Source organism: Eleutherodactylus coqui, chromosome 7 (assembly GCF_035609145.1).
Source record: "Eleutherodactylus coqui strain aEleCoq1 chromosome 7, aEleCoq1.hap1, whole genome shotgun sequence".
In the NCBI taxonomy this organism is placed as follows: Eukaryota; Metazoa; Chordata; class Amphibia; order Anura; family Eleutherodactylidae; genus Eleutherodactylus; species Eleutherodactylus coqui.
Window position 1 is genome coordinate 155,668,032 of NC_089843.1, and position 21,173 is coordinate 155,689,204.

General features: G+C 44.0%; 1 protein-coding gene across 17 annotated transcripts in view; it reads left to right on the forward strand.

The window, feature by feature from the left end:
• The window catches only part of ANK2 (ankyrin 2), a 491,615-nt gene that overhangs the window by 286,155 nt on the left and 184,287 nt on the right, over positions 1 to 21,173 (forward strand). For 10 of the 17 annotated variants that reach the window (XM_066573863.1, XM_066573861.1, XM_066573871.1 and 7 more), the window contains exon 2: positions 13,914 to 14,015. In XM_066573863.1, coding sequence (XP_066429960.1) covers positions 13,914 to 14,015 — 102 coding nt within the window. Of the gene's footprint in view, positions 1 to 5,783; positions 6,069 to 13,913; positions 14,016 to 21,173 lie in introns of those variants that run through there. The other 7 variants (XM_066573854.1, XM_066573858.1, XM_066573855.1 and 4 more) reach the window with 2 other exon arrangements.

Below are 21,173 nucleotides of genomic sequence, written 5' to 3' on the forward strand. Positions count from 1 at the left end.
AGGCAGATTATGATGTCTCCATGTAAATGACAAGGGTTTTATGGTCTGGATGAAGCAGGGAGGCAAACTGCAGGCAATTAAGGTTTTATGGAAGGGGAATATCATAAAATATGAGAATCACTATAGATTTTGTGCACCGCAAACTTAGTATTAAGTGTGTCTTAAGCATGAGCAGCGCATAATAGGTAAGCTATCGACATTTAGATTGCGTGTCGGGGACTTTTACTATTTATGACCTATCCACTAGTTGATCGGGAGGGGTCCACTGCTTCAGATACCCACTGATCCCCAAGCTATCAATGTGGATGGTGCTGGAAGACGATTGCATTGTTCGTATTGATCCTGCAGGCACAGCTCCCATTCAATTCAATGAGAGAGGTGTGCCTGCAGTACCAAAGCCAGCTGCTGCAATGTTGACTACTTTTAGCACTGTCCACTGTGAGAGCAGGCCTGGGAATTAGCAAGTATCCCAAGCACTGGACCCCCGCTGATCAACTATTGATGACCAATCCGGAGAATAGTCATCAATAGTAAAAGTCCCAATAAAACCCCTTGAAAGAAATGTCTAATGTATTGTCAGATAAGCCAGACGATACTTTAGAGAGGACCAAAGAAATCTGCACCCTGTTGGAAGTTAGCTTAAGGGCTCCTGCACACGGGCAGATTTGCATTGCGGAATCCAGAGCGGCATCTGCGCCCATAGCATACAATGGAAAAGTGATTATTTTTTTCCTGCAGAGGAGCAGAAATCCATTATGATTTTCCACTAGCGGAGGAAAAAATTGCAGCATGCTCTATTTTTAGTAGAAACCATGCAGACGGCTTTCATTGAAGTCAACAGAAGCCGCCCGACCCACAGCCCTTCCGCAATCATCATTGTGGAAAGGTCATGGGATCTGCGTCAGCGCGGCATACTCTGTACTGCTCATGTGCGCCGGCCCATCCATAGGCAGTACAGATAAAGAAGACTCTGGACGGGTACGTGGGGGGCACCGGCCGGGCACAGGGACAGATTCCCCTACGGGACCCCGGCCCAAGGCTGTATTACACAATATACTTACATCCTATAATAGATTTTGGAATGGTTTTTGGCCCAATTGAACAATATTGTAACGCCATGTGCTGGTTATGTCTGCCAAAGCGGCGTACGTAAGATGCACTAATAGTATATTTTCAAAGACTGTGATAATTTCAGGTTTTCTCTATAATGTTGAATAGCAGAAGAAGAGGGGTGATAGTAAGGACCTTTAGTGTGGGCGATGGGTCTGCAGAGAGATGGAAGTGTGCAGGGAGGGAGGCAGATATACAGTACATATCGCTTACCTGGCGTTATGTAACGGCTCCTCGATGAGCGCTGGATTCTGCAGTTGCTAGGATACGGCGCGCTTCATGCCGAGTCACAGTGGATTGAATCAGTTAATTATGCTAGTAAAATTAAGTTAGAAAAGCTCGGTATTGCGTAAGGGATATATAATACTGGCTTACTAGAACAGAAATAGACGCTTGCAGCAGCATATGCAATATGTGTCATAGCATGCTGTTTTAAGATAAAGATTTTGGTGACGTCCGCATCGCGTGAGCTGTGGAGCAAGTCATTCCAGAAGACAGGTTGTTTAAGTGTTAAGGGGGACGTTCTGGGAGACCCCTGTAGCATGAGAAGGGTCACACACAGAGCATTAATAAGGCTAACCACGCACGGGCGGCCCGATATCAGCCGAGAAACATGGCCTGATATTGCGTTGGGCAACGTGCACTTTACCCATGGATGCGAGTTGATTTTCAGGCCGAAACGCCTCGCATCGCTTCTGTGAAATTTCGATCCTCTCGTGCGATGGAGGATCGGGAGTGTTTCCCATTGATTTCACGGGAAAAGCTTGAATCGCATGCGCAACGCACGGCATGCGACAGCGATGCGATGTATTAAATGTCGCACTGAAATCAATGGGCGATGCGGTTTTGAGGGATGGGAAAAAATAAGACATTCCACGATTTTGTTTACTCGCAGTATCACTGTGGAAGAAAATATCGCTCATGTGTATGACTCCATTCAAAAGAACGGAGTTCATATGCACGCAAATTTTGTGCATCTCGCAACGCATAAAACTTGCGTGGGATTCTCGCCCGTGTGAAACCAGCCTTCCCTAATCGTAAAAGGCATATACTAAAAAAATGTAAGTATTTTGGCCACATCATGTGATTGTTCTCAGTAAGAGATACCAAGTAATTCTGTACTTTTGGTAGCGTGAAAAGCATTGCAGCGTGACCCATCCTGGAGCGTACTCTGCGCCGTAACACCCCATAGAAGTGAATGGGCGTGTGTAAGTATGCAGGACACCTGCGTATTCGCTATATAGTGATGCAAGAAATCCATGGGATTTATTTTTTTACTTTTACGCGCAGAAATACACTTTGTATTTTAAAAAAAACGCAGTTTGATGAAAATACGCGGGAAATAGAGGTATTTACACGACCGAAAACCGCTTACAGTCGTGTGAATGAGCCCTTAGAGTGTCAATAGGCCCCCTAACAGTATACAGAAGGCTTTCTTTGCCCCACACGGTTTTACGGGAGGGCAGGAGACCTGAGCAGTGCGGATGTCAATCACGGTTTGATTAAATTCAGCTGTTCTCATCCAGAGTGCAGAAGCATGAAGGGAAAATTCAGAGGTCATTCATTGTTCCAAAAATAACTGCGGTAATCACTATCATGTCAGAACCGCGCTCGCAGAATATGTCAATCGCTTCCAATACTCATTCCGAAATTAACTCCTACAGCGAAAGAGCTCTAGAAATAAAGACATAAGCTGCCCCACCAAGTGACTCCTGGGAGGGTGCGTCGGCATAGTTCTCTTCTTTGTGAAGACCAAAAGTGTCCATGCACCTTCAGTAGTTTTGGTCAAGCACTCATTTGGCTGACCGCTATCCAACTGACCCACCCTACACTTATTTTCAATAGGGAAAGTGGAGCAAGCAGCTTCTATACACCCCTGACTGCGGCTTACTTCCCTTAAAGGGAAACTGTCATGTACCTACTGCACCACAAACTAAGTTATGGCGCTGTTGGGGGACGTGACAGGGAGCCGGATGATGTATTTTTTTATACTGACCTGCCCCTACTGTCCAGCGGGCGTTCCTTCCAATGTCAGCGTGCAACACGAATATCCAAGAGTCCCATGTGCGTCCTCCCATAGACTTGTATAGAAGAGCGCAGGCGTAGGACTCTGAGTCAGATTTTGGGGCTACAAGTCGACTTCAGATGGTGACAGCACTGGATCATGGGAGTAGGTGAGTACGAAAAGTACATCACCCGGCTCCCTGTCACGTCCCCCAACAACTCCATAACTTCATGTTGTGGTGCTGTGGGGACATGACGGGCTCCCTTTAAGAACAATAGAATGGGGTGTTCAGCATGGCCAGTCCTTCTATCCCTACATCATCTGCAGGCTCTCATCCTCATATATAAGATAGTCAGGTCGTCCAGCAGATTCGGACAAATTTCTCTTATATGCCATATATTGGAGCCCTAACTCATAGAGCATATGTGCAAAAGCGGTTTTTGGTTGCATTAATACGCTGCGTATTCACAAACCGAAAACCGCTTATTCTCTGCATATTTAGATCGAACTGCTTTTTCTTACGTGTGGGGGATAAACTGAGGAAGTCGCCTTGATTTCTTGTGTGAGTATACAGCGAGTACATGGGCTTTGTGCGTATTTATGCATGCCTATCTACTTCTACGGGCCATCATGGTGCGTAATACACATCAAGATCGGACATGTTGCGGTTCTTTTTCACGCAACCGAGTTCTATTCACTGCGTATTATGCACGTAAAAGCTCTGCACATAATACGCTGCGTATATACAGCCATGTGAATGACCCTAAACTACAGAGATCTGCAAGGCTTAGATCTGCAAGGCTTCCTGCCCGCTTGTGGCTGCGAGTCGCACTACGCAGGACCACGTGTGTGTGATACGTGCGTAGTCTCTTTTTTTTTTTTTTTTTAATTCCCTGCTCTCTTTCATAGCGGGTTGCGTATGAAATCGCTGCCCACCCACAATGTATTGCGTATGGACAGCCTTTGCATGCGCTGCCTATACAAATGTATAGGGCTCGCGCTGCTTGGTATGCAGTGAAACAGAACTATTTCTCATGCATATCTACACGCACATGTGTATGGATCACATGTGTATCCATCGACTCCATTCACCACGTATTACACGGCCGTGTATCACACACTTAATACGCGGCGAAAAAACGTCCATGGACATGGGCCTTAATGCTGTTTATCAGGTTCTTTGCATCAATAGGTGGCTCTAGCTGCCCCTATAGATCTGATGTGAAGGTCGCAGGTGAATGTCTTATGTTTCATTCACCCGGGGCGGTCATGGTGCCGTCCTACATACGAAATGGGTGAGGCTTTACAATCGCAGAGCCGGGCAGAGAATACCTTGGAAATATGGAGGAACGACCATGGCACATTACCCGTACAGTGCACCACTATTACTAAACCTCTCCCTATAGTCTTTGCCTTCTGCTTCTGTACTATTTATTCTGATCATTTGCATTGTTTCATTCACACTTATTTGTTTGAAAATAATCAGCAATGATTGATTGATCGGGGTCCAGCGCTGGGATCCTGGCCGATCAGCTGAGCTCACTGTCAGTACCGGTACACATAGGGTCGGAGCAGAAGCTGCCTCTTTAACCCCTGTGTAGCGGTCAGCACATGTTGTCGCAGGAGCAGCTCCCATTTATTTCAGTGAGACCTCAGCCTGCAGTTACAAGTGTTGACCACTACACAGGGGTTGGAGTAGTAGCTTCCACACTGACCCGGTTTGTGGCAGCACCGACAGCAGGAACCTGCTCAGGTGAACAGGTGGGATTGCATGCGGCACATCCTGGCCAATCTCCTATTGACTTATCCTGTAGGTCATCAAAAGTATTTTTGCCTTGAAACGCCTTCTAAATGACCTAATTAAAGGGCCTTTTTTCAACCACACTAACATAAAACAAGTAATTTTATACATATAGCTTTTACAATTATGCTCTACTGGTCACTACTTCTTGTTGACATTGCTAATAGGCGATATGTTGTCCACTGTGTCATGCATAGTCCATATATTGTAAAGTTTGGGGTTTTTTTTAATACTGGGAGCATGTAGCAAGGTACTTGTGATGGGATGGAAAACTAATTTAAGTCCTTTAAGTAAAAATAATTTCCCGTTGCACTTTTATTGTTGGTATAGCGCCACCATCTGCTCCGGGACCAGGTAGGATGGATACATGTATACATGTGCAAAGAGGACAATCCCTGTACATTTACGGTTGTTCTACGTCCTCCCACAATCCTTTGCAATACAACATAGTTTCAAGACTCAGAGGTCTATTGTGCAGTTTATATTGTGGAATTAGTTTAATGTACTTTACGTATTGTTTAGCGACTCCCTTCAGAATATCCGCCCCTTCAAACTGCATTAAAGTTTTGTAAATGGTTTAATGAAATGGATGGGAGGCTGCGTGTTAGGAGAATGCAATCAATCAGCGCCATTTGTTACATAATCAGAAAGACAGTGAGGAGAGGAAAAAAATCAAAACATGGCCCACAGAGAGTAATTCAATAGGCTCACAAGCACAGAGAGGCATTTCACACTGGCAGACTGTTCCGCCATGTGCTGAGAAGGCCGGCTGTGTATTGGCAGGCAGCCCCCTCCTAACTACATTTACATGCATAGCTGGCCTAGTAGGTGTAAAAATAGGCAGACAGTGCCCGAATTGGAAATGGTCACTGAGGACTGCAGTTGTTGGCGATGAAACCCCAGAGAAACTCTAGTAAGCAGAGAAATAAACTGAGAGGAGTAGTGAACACCGGCTGCCTGATTTGCACGTGGATGTCTGACGCTGCTGACAAGTCCACAGTTTAGGGTTAAAGCGGTATGGGCAATGCACCACTCTGCCAGGCATGTCACACTGCAAAGTCCATTAGTCACGTTGGAAATATCGGGGATTTGGAGAAAATCTTGGACTACTATGGGTACAATATCGAAGAAATCTCAGAGCAGGAATCTATGGTGAGTACATGGGGTTAAGGAGAGGAAGCAGTGGTCATGGCGATGAGGATGGGATGGAGTGTATTATCTTTATAAACGAATGATTGATGGCTAGATTTGCAGCTGTAACTATGTAACTGCCAGGAAAGCTACAGTCTGTAGTAACTGCATGAAGTCTGATCGTCTGTTTCCGGTTTCATGCCTTTTATATTAGTTATTTGCACAAAGTAGAAGGGTTGTTAATTGAAGGAATCAAGTTCTGCATGTTTGGGGCACAACTCTTGCACTCCTGTTCACTGATGTGCTATAGTTAAGCCATAACACGTAGTGAACATTTATTTAGTTGTGGATGAGTCAAAGGACGGATTGTTCAGATTCTCAGGAGTGGAGGCAATAATAACAGAAAACTACTCATGTACAGAACTGAAAGGGACTTCAGGAAAGTTCAGTCCTGAGTTAACGATTGTTTTAGAGAATTGCATGGCAAGCCATTCCCTATCTTTTAGTCTTTCGCCTTTTACAAATGTTTGGAGAACTAACTCCATGGAGCCATGGAAAATGTAAACTCAGGGGTGGGGATGATCCTACAGTAATCCTGCGGTGCTGCACAGATTTCATTATGGAACTGCTAATTATGGTGTTATGTCATATTAGGATTTAAGTTGCAGACTGTGGCTTCATTATAGGGCTCATGCCCTGAGGTTATGGATCCGTGTTCTACAAATGTGTATCATTGGGTCTATGGTCCGTTATTGGAACGTAGTGTAGCCATGTACAGCTGAGGTTTTTGGAAGCACACGACTTTTCTCACTTATGCGTGTTGCATGCGTTTTTGATACGTTTTTTATGTCCATATTACATCCGTATTTATTACATGCAAAGCAAAAAACAAGAAGGTCCGATTGATGTCGGGTTTTGTTCTTCTCCGTCTCCTGGCAACATGTGTGTTTAAGAAAATGTAGTGAATACGCATGCTGCGCATATTTGCTGCATTTTTACGCAATCCCATAGGCTTTAATGGGATATTTCAGTCCCTGAATACACCAGTACAAATCAATGGTGTTGTATGCTGCCCATGTTGGCGGTTTCAGACACTGCTTTTTTTTTTTAGTAAAAATGTGATTTGTATAAAATGCATGTATCATGTGTATCCTTTAAAAAAGTGCTAGTTTTTGCATGCTTTTTTGGGTTAAAAAAGAAACCCGCAAAGTGCGTGTGGAGGAGGCTTCGGGGTACGTTACATGGCGGATTCCACCGCAGAATCCACCTGCAAAGCCGCAGCAGAAATCTGCAGCTATTATGTCACAGATCCCTCTTAGCAGCGCCGACCAATCAGAGCAGCACGTAGTGTCTACACCGCCAACGCATACTGATACACAGTGTGCATCAGACAGGCGGAGAAGCAGCGCGGCCATCTTTGTTTATCCTGACCAGGAGGGGGGCTTTATATATATACAATCCTGGTCACTGCATAATTAAAAGCAGGGAACACAAATGCAGAATGTAACTAGAGCTAGTGATTAAAAGACATTCCATTAGTTCTCCATGTGCGGCTCCTGATGTTATCCCCGTGATCAATGTGCTCATGTGATTTTCTGCCTGTAGGCGTTTGTAGTGGCAGGGACATTATGCATGCCTAATTCAATGGGAAACATGAATGCTTCATTGCAGGTGCCTTTCACTGCGCCAGGCTCGTGTCTACCTGTGACCTTCATGATCGTACAATGCATGTCACCTTCATGCTTTCAGAGCTGCAAATACTCTAGTTATACAATTTGTGCCCAATGCTCCGATCTTTTCTTATTTACATAGTCAAAGGGTTAATATTACTCATTCTAAGTGCTTTTATGTTGCACGAGCCAACAATGATATTTAGGCCCAATGTCCATGGGTGGATTTGATTTGCGGAATCCGCCCGGGTGCACCGTAATTCAAGCCGCCCATAGGGAAGCATGGGTGTCCCTAGCTGAATTAAAGCATGCGGATTTGTTTTGCGGACTTATCGGTGCGGAAAGCAAATCGCAGTGTGATCCATTTTGCTGCGGTTACTGGACGGACGGCTTCCATTGAAATTGATGGAAGCCATTCGATTTGCAGTCCATCCACAGGAGTTTGAAAGAAAGAAAAAAAAACCTCTACTGCGCATGTGTAACATCCGGCGCTTCTGCACACATACGCAGTACAGAAAAAAGAAGACCCGGAAAGATAAGCAGGGTTGCCGGCCACAGGCAGGGTCTGAATCCACTGCTGGCTCCCGCCCTTAGACATGAACGATGAACCAGAAGCACGTGATTGTCATTCATCATTCAGTTGTTGGCTTATCTTTAGACTAAACGATTCTATCATTCACTTTCATACACTTGAACAGCTTTCATGGCCTGTGTGAAGCTATAGACCCACAAGGAAATGCTCAAAAATCTACAATTGCAGCAAATATTAAAATAACCATCATGGTGTACTACGGCATTACCATAGCGGTGCAACGGCCGCCTACACTAAATGGCATAATGCGTCGTGGCACATTCGATTGGCACCATCTACGTATATCTGTACTTTACATTCCTGGTGTTCATCCAAGCTGAAGGCATATTCTTATTACAGACACCTATGGCATATCCACACATTAAATAAATGCCTGCTAGATGCAGGACCCCCCTTCTGGCATCCATAGATATTGTATGTCGAGACCCCCATCCTGGCTGGACTATGCTGTGGATATGGCATTAATGTCTGTGATGAGTATACTCGTTTTTAATGAGTTGAGAAGAGTTTGTCATTTTACATCACAGAATGCTTTCTGAGGTTTGCCATATGGTGTAAAGTGACCCCGTAAAGTCGGCTCAGCTCAGTAAGTTATTAGGGTTCAACAACCAATTCAGCTTTGCTACTTCTGTATGTGATTTCACTTATTTTTGTGCTCAAGTTTATCAGATTTGGGCTTGTTGATAGCAAAAAACAATCATTTGGTTGTCATGTCTGTGAGAACCCAACGTGCATCTCAGTGACAGGAAGGAGCAGCTAAAGCAGTATGTATGTAAAGATTTCCGCCGGGCTAGAAGAAGGTGCTATACAAGCAGGGCTCATAGCAGATCTAATACTCTGTAGCTGTGCAGTGGGTATGACAACTGGTCATATGCACGCTAGACCTTGATTATTCCAGCGCCCAAGGTAGCAATTTATTGTAATTGGTATATACTTTGTTACAAGAGTTACGCTTTGCCAGAAAATCAAGACCCAGCTGGCATGAATGGCTTGTGCTTGCCGCTGCTGGTTTAGAATCCAGTAGGAGTAGCAATGCAAGTGATTCACAGCTTCTCCGTTTCATTTGCCTTTATCTGGATTGCTGCTCAGACTCTTATTGCTGGACATCTATTTGTATTACATGTCCTTTACTGATAACCTTATTATATCATCTACATGATATAATAGTTGTTGGACTTGGATACAATACTGAACAGGAACGCCTCCGCTCTTCCCTGTTCTTACCATTTACCAGGAGGTACAAGCCACATGAAAGTTGGAGAACTTTGTAAAAACCGTTTATGACTTGTATTCTAGTGATAATGAGTTACAGTCTGTATCGCACCCCCAGGCTAACAGTTCTGGCTGAGCTGTGGATATATATGGGGTAGGAGGGGTAGTTTTTCTTATGGCATTGTTGAATATAAAATCTTCCCAGAATGCAGAGCAAGTTGTGTGCAGACAGTGATAAATCAAGGAATGCTGGGAGAGTTCAGCCCTGAAGCTTGCCGTCAGTGAATGGAAACACTTGTGTGTATAAATACAGGTTGAAATCCTATCCCCAGTCTGAGCAGACAGACGCACTGCAGAGCTATTTGTTCCATTCGGTCTCCTTCAAGGGGTGATTTAAAAAAAAAAAATCGCTACTAGTAGAACCAATAGTTTCTTGTGGAAACCTTCAGATGAGCGATTTCTAACCGCATCAAAAAATTGCAACAAAAAAGATAGGAGATCAGTTGCGGAATTCAGCAACTGATATTCCATGCTTCGTGAAGAATAGGTCTTGACTAGAGATGAGTGAGCGTTCCTGCTAAGGCAAACTACCCGAGCGAGTAGTGCCTTATGCGAGTACCTGCCCGCTCGTCTCTAAAGATTCGGGGGGCGGGGAGCTGCGGGGGGGGGGGGGGGGATCTCTCTCTCACTCTCTCCCCCCCGCTCCTCCCTGCTTACTCCCGCAACTCACCGCTCTCCCCCGCCGGCACCCGAATCGTTAGAGACGAGCGGGCAGGTACTCGCATAAGGCACTACTCGCTCGGGTAGTTTGCCTTAGCAGGAACGCTCACTCATCTCTAGTCTTGACCTATCTTTTGCAGGAAATCGCAGCTCCCAATCGTGTGAAATGGGCAGTTTCACCATTAATTAAGCTCAGGACTTGATAGCGGCAAATTGTCTGCTCATACAATTTTCATGCAGCCGACTCCTGCGTGATTTTGTAGCCCGTGTGAATTAACCCCTTAAGAATTGAATCCTAATGGAACAGAAGCAAGCAAATATTTTTCAGGGTTTTTTTTGTTTGTTTTTTAAAATCCATTGAAATCAATTAGGGGGAAAAACAAGTTTTAATTCTGTTACTCTGCTCCAACATTTATGCTGTGGAAAGGTCGCAGCATCGCCTAGCAACAGCGTTGGAAAATGCAGCTACACGGGGTCACCGGCCAGGCACAGGGTTGGATTCCGGTGCAGGATCCCACTTCCGGAATCCGACTCGGTCGTGTGCAGCCGTCCTCACTGTATACTCAACCTATATGAGGATTTATAGAACTTCCCTTTCCTTTAGAAACCATTTTAGGGAATACAGATTCTTTTATAAAAATATGGCAGAATTTCGTATTTTCGTCACAATAGAATTGTTTTACGCCATTCGCCAATCACAAGAAAATCTGCTGGATGCATTGTACAGTTGTTAGTCATGGTCAGATTTAACACATCCATAGCTGTTGTTTTGCAATTATATCCTTTAGTTGGTTTTTGTTTTTGTTATGACTTTCTAATCAATGTTTATTTGTAAACAAGTCATGTGGCAGGTATCTGAGGTCTCTGTGACAGATGCCATTAGAGGGAGTGCGTCACTGTTCATTAGCTCCACAACTGATGTGCTATGCGCAGGTTTAGCAGAGCCGAGTGCAGCAGATGAGGGGTGTTCTGTATGACTGCAGAGAAAAAGGATCAAGGTGCGGAGGAGAAAGAGCCCAGCGATCAGGTCACTGTGTGACGTCTAGTGCTGGCGTCGACGTGACGCGGCCGTGTCTCTGGTGGTGCAGTCTGCTGTGTGCAGACACTTCTGTGGGTGTGATGCAGCAGTCGTCCTCTCTGCAGTTCTTGCTCAGCTGAGCTGTGCTTTATCTGCTTACACGATTGGCTAAGCATCAGGGGGGACGGGTGACACATCAATGCGGATTACTAGTTGGCTGTGCAGCTTCCCCTGACCTATAGTAAATGGGCCAAATAGATAGGATTTGCCTACAGCAGCACTCGGAGCAGCGGGTGCTCACATCTATATATACAGAATAGATCTAGAAGACTGCCAGCCTCCTTTGCTATGGCAATATTAGCGCTCATTGAGGAGCAGGGTTCTGGCATCTAGGTGTGGGCTTATTCCATTAGTAATTGCTTAGCACGGAAAGCAGGTCACTCATGAAAGCCATTAGTTAAATGATTAATATTTTAAATGCTGTTACGGTTATGATTTGCGGTTACATTTTAGAGGTCTGTTCAGCAAATCATAGTAAAGACTGCAGATCTGTGCAGCCAGAGCAACAATACATACCAGGGGGGTCGGATACATGTGTGGATAAGGTGTTAGGAATATGATGCATAGAAGAGTAGTATTAACATCTGACCCCATATACTGAGTATACTGTAGGTTCTTGGGCTGATCTTTAGTCCAGCTGATACATTGTATGGCTGTTTGTCAGTAATATCTGATCTCTTGTTTTAATTCCCAGCTCTGTCTCATAGTGGTGTTGTGTATGCAACGTCGCCTATACGCATTATATTATGTATGTACAGCATTGCATAGGCTACCCATAGAGAACAATAGGGCTGTTCGTGCGTGATACGTGGTGAAATAGAGAATGCTGCGATCTTTTTCACGCATGTGTATACACTGATATGAATGAATCAATGAAAAATCAATGTTCTTTTATTGACTCCATTCATCGTGTAATACGCTGTGAAACCACAGCCGTGTGAGTGAGCCCTTAGTACTCACAAAAGCGTTTTTACGCAGCTATTAAGCCGCGATAAAACATTGGCTAAAAATGACGACCTTGTGAAGCATTGGATTCCAATGCATTCGTTCACATGAGCGATGTTAGTCATGTGAAAAAAAACTGCACCGACAAAACCGGAAATCAGGGTTACCTTTTTTTCTCGCTGCATGAAAAGATAGGTCTTGACTAGCGATGAGCGATCGTGCTCATTTAGAGCAATTACTCGAACGAGTATCGCTTTTTTTGAGTAACTGCCTAATTGGGCGAAAAGATTCCGTGCCCCCCCAAATCTTACTCAAAAAAAGCGATGCTTGTTCAAGTAATTGCTCTAAACGAGCACGTTTGCTCATCTCTAGTCTTGACCTATCTTTTGCCGGAAAACACTTGAAGATCCCATAGACTCCTGTAGGAGCTGAAAATACAAGGGAGGGGAGGGAGTTTACCTGTATCTGGTGCTCGCAGAAGAAGACAGCTGCTGCTATTTAAGCTATTAGAAGTCATTCCAAGGATACGCTTGTGTGCATTGACAAGAAACCGCTAATTAAGCTCGGGACTCAATTGTGGCTATTTTTCGGGACTCATTGATGCGATTTTTCCTTCGCAATGCGGTCAGTGTGAAAACTCATACTCTTGTGTGAATGAGGCCTTGGTGCATTCTGCTAATTGGTTATCACAGAAGTTTTCTGGAGTCTTATATAGCTAATTTGCCTACTTATGCCAGGGGATATTAGAGTGAAGAATGTGTCACCATTTAGCAACCATGGAATGTGAGGTGACAACCACTTCGAGAGCTATAGTCAGATGCTTCGGTTATTACCCAACTTTCCCACATAAATCTATGACATAGGTCTCGTGCTCATGATCGTATTATGAGGTTTGGAATATGGTTATATTTATATGTACCTCCAATTAGAATGTGACATTGTATGACGTGTTCCAAAGGTATTCTTGCCCTAAAAGTATCCCATCTAGTGGCCAATATAGCATCAGACTCATGGCGGCAGTGAAAGGACTATGGCTACATCATTAGGAATGATGGTAATATTCCTAGACGTATCCCCCTCGGAGAAAATAATGATATATTACTAGAGTACATGCCACGTGATGATGGATTTTGAGGCCCACTGGGAGTGCAGTGACTGCTGTATGTGAATGTTAGAGCTGCATAAATGATGGAAAATTACAGGGGAATATCTATTTAATGCAGAATATACTGTAGCCAAACTCCATAAAAGTATCTGCCTATATGAACTCTACATTATAAAGCATACATAGAGTTTTTGGTGCAGAATGTTCCATTACAATCTATACAAGCGCCTTCAGCTGCAATGAAAAATCGTAAACCTCCATTTTTTTCATGCAGACTGGAAAAATGTCCTTATTTTTTACTGTCCAGGAATTTAGACCTCCTTCTACGTATTTTTCACTATTGCTTTTAGTATATATAGATGTGTTATTTGATTGACCTAGTAGAATAGTTGAGTTGGCCCAGCCAGGCTTGCATGAACACCCATGCCTCGGTTATTATGGATGGTTGCTCAGTTGTTATATTGTAGATATATCCATTCTTAGATCATTCTAGTTAGTAGAAAATCTTTCAGATATGTAACCAATTTACTTTTTGTTTTAACAGTCGGACAGCAATACCAGCTTCCTCAAAGCTGCTCGATCGGGCAATTTGGACAAGGTACTGGAATACCTAAAGGGAGGAGTAGACATCAATACGTGTAATCAGGTACAGTACATTTACCGATATGTGTATGGTGTTTGTTGCTCACATAACATGGCGCCTACAACTTCTATCTGAATTTATGCCCGCCGGTGGCCAGAACATTTTTCTAGTGAAAGGGCAGATTCTTCTGGCCATTGGCCCCCATGGGTGCGCAGAGTGTCAGCCTCATGCGGTTGAGGCACTTGGGACCATATGAGGGACCATAGAAAGAGACCATACCACTGCCATGTGGCCCTTGGAGAGAGGACCTTCCTCAGGTTAGTCCTATGCAGACCTCGGACTGTTAAACAAGGGAGAATGGGGAATTAGTTTTAGGGTCTTGCAATGGTAGTGGACCAATATCATGGAATAGTAGTGAATATTTGTCAGGGTTGGTAAACTTAACTTCTACCAACGTTTACCTTCTGTCATTATACTGTATTTTGGAGCCCACTTCTCCTGCCCTTCCTGCAGATATGGAGGTTTGTGTTTTCTGTTATTTTGCATATATCCTATTTTTACTCGGGGAGAAAAATCCTGTGAAATTTACCGCAGCTGCTAAAAATATTCATTCATTAAGTGCTATTCTGAGCCTCTGGGCCGGCGGAAGATCACTGAGTAATGACAGTAATAGTACTTCTGTGTTCTTCAAAAAATGTTCATTCCCTTCACTTGTATTAATTAACTTGTTTTAAGAATTTGTCTAATTGCTTGCTTAAGCACATTTATGTTGCATTTTGCAAAGCTGACAGAATATTTTATGGCTTAATCAACAAATTCATAAATATAGGATTTTATGCACTGGAGTCTGTGTTCATTATAACGCTACAATGTGCTAAATAGTGTGAGGAGTTGTTATGCCGTCCCCTCTCACTTGTATTACATGGTCAGTCGGACAGGGTAATTCATAGACGGGTGTCGCTTATACACACACGTATCATTCTGCACATCTAGTTTGCATTTCACCTTTGTTATACATCTAGGCATACTAATATGCTATCGCCTCTCTGTTACTTAAAGGGGTTGTCCATAAATTAAAGGGGGTGACTGATAGTGTGATGACTGAATGCTTTCACCTGCACAGGTCCTGGACACCCAGAATAATAGTGTATGTAGTATAAATATAGTGTATGCACAATGTATTGGAGTGGAAGTTGCTGATGAACGTGTCATGTCACATGACCCTCCATCTCCTGCCATTTCCTGGACAGGAGCAATGAAAAAAGTGGCGCAAAGAAGAGGGCATGGCTTCACAGTCTGGAAAAAAAGCACCGAACTTCTCCAGAGTATATATTAGTAAGTGGGTTATATTCCCCTTTCCTGCCCCCTCGTAAAGATTTTCTATAAATCAGCCAATCTTTAAATGTTAATTTGCCCTGTTACATTACACAGAACATACATTTTCAATTGGAATCAGTCAGTGTCTAGATATGGCTGTTACATAATTATGGCGCCCCCTGGTGTTGAGTTGATTCTCTCTCAGACATCCACCTCAGGTGCCCGGGGTGGGTGAGAAGAAACGTCTTCTAGTGAGCGGAATCTAACTGGCTAGCTCTGTTGCCATTTAGGCGATTGTCAGGTTTTCGCTGTCATAGTGTTGTTGCACTGTTTGGGCATGTCATGTGCTAATCATATCTAAGAACAAGAGCTGTGGAAGCAAAACGGTTAACTGGCAGACATACATGACAGGCCGCTAGCTGGATGTTATGTGATTGGTTCTGGTTCACAGGTACAGATGCTATTGTGGCGCCTCATGGGTTCAGTCACGCATGGAGTCCATAATCAGGGCTGCTTCATGCATGTAGCTTTTTATTGAAAACTTACTACGTTTTGAATGATCTAACGAAGTAAATAAATATACTCATTGGGAAAAAGATCAAGCATCTAGGAGTTGTGAGAATCTAATTAACTTTGTGATTGTAACATTGATGTAAGTAAATGGTTAAAAAATCAGTCCAAAGGATAATTTATTGCAGAAAACTGAACATTTGAAGGGAGGCTCTTGGATACAAGATGTGTTACAGGCGGACAGAAGGCTCTAGTACCCTGCTGTACCACCTCTAGCTTGGATACAAAATGTGATACGGGCGGGCATGGAGGCTCTAGTTTCTTGGTGTACCTCCTCTAGCTGGGATACAAGATGTGATACGGGCGGGCATGGAGGCTCTAGTACCCTGTTGTACCACCTTTAGCTTGGATACAAGATGTGATATGGGCAGGCATGGAGGCTCTAGTACCCTGTTGTACCGCCTCTAGCTTGGATACAAGATGTGATATGGGCAGGCATGGAGGCTCTAGTACCCTGTTGTACCGCCTCTAGCTTGGATACAAGCTGTGATACGGGCGGGCATGGAGGCTCTAGTACCCCGTTGTACCATCTCTAGCTTGGATACAAGATGTGATACGGGCGGGCATGGAGTTATACAGGTTCTGTATGGTATCCTGTGGCATAGCGCTCCACATTTGCTGCAACTGAGCCTCTATTGGTGATAAATCTGTTGACTGGGCAGCCATGGAAATGTGACAGTGTTGTGGAGGCATTCCTGTGACCCCCTTGTGTGTGCGGCTGGGCCTTAACATGCTGGAAAATGCCTCTTAGAAGCCATGAGAGGAACACATGTGGCTGCAGGATGTCCTGAACATATCGCTGAGCTGCCATTGTCTCTCATACCACTACTACGGGAGGAGTGACCAACTGTCGTATGCGATAGTCCCCCAGACCATCACACCAGCAGGGGAAGGTGTGCGGCTTCACAGCAAAGGCAGGGTTGGAACGCTAACCCCTAAGTCTCCAAGTACGAATGCAGCCATCATGTGTGCCCAAACTAAACCTGAATTTGTCATTAAAGACAGCCCGGTTCCACTCCCATAGCAGTCCAGTTTCATCATTCAGAACAATACTACAAACAGAAGCGAAAGTGGGTGGGTGTCAAAGGCAGTATACATAATGGGTGCTGTGAGACCAATTGTCCTTCAGCCAAGAGCCTGGAAATGGTTTAGACAGATAAGTGGCCTATAATGATGGTGCCACCTGTCTCTGGATGGTGGACAACAAACCAGTTAAAGCTGCTAATGCTTGTCGAACAATCAGACGATCCTGTGTACTGGTGATCTGTCGAGGGGGTCTTAAGCCCCGTTGCCACGTGTGCCCTCATGCATCACTGGTCCCAACACTTCCTAACGGTCTGGGCAGACTGGCCCAGATGTTGGCAATTTGTCCATACGACCATCCAGCTTCTCACATTCCTGTAATGCACCCCTCTCAGACTCTGTTACCTGGACAAATTCTCTTTGATTGCGTTGTAGAGGCGTCTAGTGGTCAACAAGCTCTACACAAGCAGAAGAAGAGGTCACTACACACAAGGAGCCTCTGAGAGCCTCTTTATAGGCCAAGGATGGAACCACTTTTAGGGCCTCAAGTGGCAAGACTGTTCATCTAATCACACCACAACTCTAATCATTCGCATATCTGACTGAGATGGAACTGCAGGACAAGTTTGCAGCAAAACGACAACTTCTTCCAGGCGCTTGATTTTAATTTTTTTTTTTTTACAAAGATTGTATTTGGATTGCCACTTTAAGACATGTGTTTTACTTTGATTACCTTTTTACACTTCTTGAATGACTATATAGTATAAACTTTACATATTTAAATATACATTAAATGCTTTGCTTCATGTGTCTTTTAAGTGACTTCTTTAACGGAAATGTATCACCTTATTTTTTTATTAATTTAAACCAGATAGTGAATCATTTTCCATATTGCTAATCCATTTCTAATTGTAGATTTGTTTGTTTTACTGTCTGTACATGACTATGGGGGTGGCCATCTTGCCTTTGTTGCAGTTAAAAGCCTTTAGAGATTATTTACAGCAGAGCTGATGGGCCATAGACACAGTGAACAGGAGGTGTCCCATTGGCTTTAATGGGAGATTGTTCTAGGCATGCATCATGAGATGTGCAGGGAGGGGAAGCAGGTGAGCTGTGAGCAACACCTATTGTGAATGGTGGATCCTGTGTTATCTATATATAGGTGTCACCTCTCATTGCAATGATAATGAGATGACTGCTGAAAAGTTTTCTCTACTAAACAGGAAGTGTCAGACTTGTGCAAGGGGGCATGATTGTTGTTAACTGTTTTATTGTTCATTTGATGATCTGTTGTGTCAGTGATCTGTAAACTACTATGACTTCAAAGAGGGGAGGGGACGAAGAACAGTGCTGTGCAGGAAGAAGAGACCGGAAGTAGTTAATCTTTGCAGATATGCTACCAGTGTAAGGAGTCGGGAATGCTCATCTAATACTGTGCAGCTATCCTACAATGCAGGGAGCTTGGGATACTCCCCTGAGTCTGTGCAGCCATATTGTGGAGTGAGGAGTAAGGGATACTCCCTTGTGTGAGACAAACTGTGATGCACAGGATTAGCCCTATGGGTATGAGCTCTTCAACTAGCAGACCTTTCTTGTAGATAAAGGCTAAGATGAATATAAGCATTGGAGAGATTTTTGCCTCCTTGTTCCGCTCCTCTCTTCTGCCCGACAATGTTGATGTGATACAGAGCTGCCAGAGACTACATGACTAGTGACCAGGTAAGGACTTTTGAGAAACCAGTTAGACTGGCAAAAGCGGACTTAGATGGAAACCCCAGTTATGGAGTAAGGATTTTGAGAAACTTGATGTACGGATACTGGACTTTTAACACAATACCGCTAACACGGATCCTGTGTAATTGCCGATCGGCACACAACCTTAAGTCACCACAGAACAGGAGCTCATTAACGTTTGCTACTTAAAGCATATATATTGCCTCCCAGAACCTATGTGAGCTATCCTTCAAACCTCTCTTTTACCAACACAATACCTTATCACCAGGGCTGATACCAAGCCCCCTTACACTATTATTACGCTTGGTGATCAGTGTGGAAACTGCGGGATTTTAAGATTATATATATATATATATAAATTGTAACACTGAAAAAAAACACCCAAAATTCGTTAACAATATTGAAAACTTTATTTATACAATAGATCATTTTCTGATGGCAAATTCCCTTTAAAACCTGTAATATAGAGGAGACCTGCACTGGGTGCCATTGGAATTACAGCGGTTGAGAGAAAAACAGAGATTCTGTGAGAGGAAATCGATTTATTTCCAAAGTCAGATCACTATATCGTGAATAATGCAAAGACTACAAACCCTGTAGAGGCATTAGACCTTCAGGGCTTGGTGGGAGGTTGAGCGCAGAAGCCTACAGCATTGTAAAACAAGAATGGGTGACAATGGTGGCCTCCCTATAAGTCTGTAGAATTAGAAAAAAGAGCCCGTGGGAGTGCTGCTCAAAGGTATAGACGTCCCTCTAGGATTGCATGGCACTGACAACATTATGAAATCTGAACGGGCCACATCAATCGCTATATGTAATGTGAGTAGTTGTTGGACATGCTCCTCAAAAACTGAGGCTTCTTGGTGAATTAGTTCTCTAACATAAGAGCAACCCTATAATCCCAAATCACAAGGCCCCTTAGCAAAGTGAAGAATAGGCCCCCTACTTGCTATCAGTAATATGAACTGCAGTAATGTACACCGCAGCGTAACTAATTTTACTTAAAGGGGTTGTCCCGCGCCGAAACCATTTTTTTTTTTTCCAATAGCCCCCCCCGTTCGGCGCGAGACAAACCCGATGCAGGGATAAAAAAAACAAACCGGGTAGTACTTACCCGAATCCCCGCGCTCCGGTGACTTCTTACTTACCTTGTGAAGATGGCCGCCGGGATCTTCACCCTCGGTGGACCGCAGGTCTTCTGTGCGGTCCATTGCCGATTCCAGCCTCCTGATTGGCTGGAATCGGCACACGTGACGGGGCGGAGCTACGAGGAGCCGCTCTCTGGCACGAGCGGCCCCATTCAGAAGAGAGAAGACCGGACTGCGCAAGCGCGTCTAATCGGGCGATTAGATGCTGAAGATTAGACGGCTCCATGAAGACGAGGACGCTAGCAACGGAACAGGTAAGTGAATAACTTCTGTATGGCTCATAATTAATGCACAATGTACATTACAAAGTGCATTAATATGGCCATACAGAAGTGTATACCCCAACTTGCTTTCGCGGGACAACCCCTTTAAACAGCAACCAAAGGATGGATAGCGATGCAATATACATCGTAAGCCCTTGGCAGGTAAAGTACTGGAAGGGATGTAAAGGGAGCTGGGTTTGCCCTGGGAATCTAGTTTGTCAGTGGTATTCTCGGCCTGCAGAGTATCTTTGCATCGTTTGCTGGGCAGCGATTTCTTGTTGCATGCGTGCATTGGTCTGTTTTATGTTAGTCCATACCAGTTACTGATTAAGCTCCTCCATAGCACTTGGTGAGTTTTGAATTTTGGTCTCTTCATCAGGTTTTCCAAGAAGTGATAGATGGCTCTTTTATGAGGAAACTGTTGTAAAAAATATTCTTAGAAGGCTTTCACATGGCAAAATTTGGCCGCAAGACGGATCACAACATAAGGAGAATTCGGCACCAAAATCCACACACCCGTGTGCCGATTTTGACATGGAGTTGAAACTGTCTTAATTCTACTCGCAATTCCACATCATAATCCTCATTTAGTTATGTAGGTTTTGGCAGATTCATCTGCATGATAACGTAAACTCTCCACTAAATGTCACCAGTCAAACCCAGGAAGAATTGCAAAGACGCCTTAAAAAGATTAAAATGGACAAATCATCGTATCCCAATGGCATGCACCCTCAGGTTTTAAGGAAAGCAAGTGATATGATAGATAAACGTTGATTCTTATATTTAAATACCCTGTAGTTATGGGCTCTGGTTCTAAGAGATGCCATCCTCAACGAAAATAGCTGTATAACTCCATGTCAGCATGAGTTTATGAGGGGTCACTCTTGTCAAACCGATCTGATAAGCTGCTATAAGGAGGTAAGTTCTAGACTGGACTGGGAAGAGTCATTAGATCTTGTGTATCTGGACTTTCCAAAGCGTTTGATACTGTGCCGCATAAAAGGTTGGTATATAAAATAAGAATGCTTGGACTGGGCGAGAATATGTGTAAGTGGGTAAGGAACTGGCTCAGTGATAGCAAGCAGAGGGGAGTTATAAATGGTACATACTCTGATTGGGTCACCAATTACTAGCGGGGTACCACAGGGGTCGTTTTTGGGCTCTAT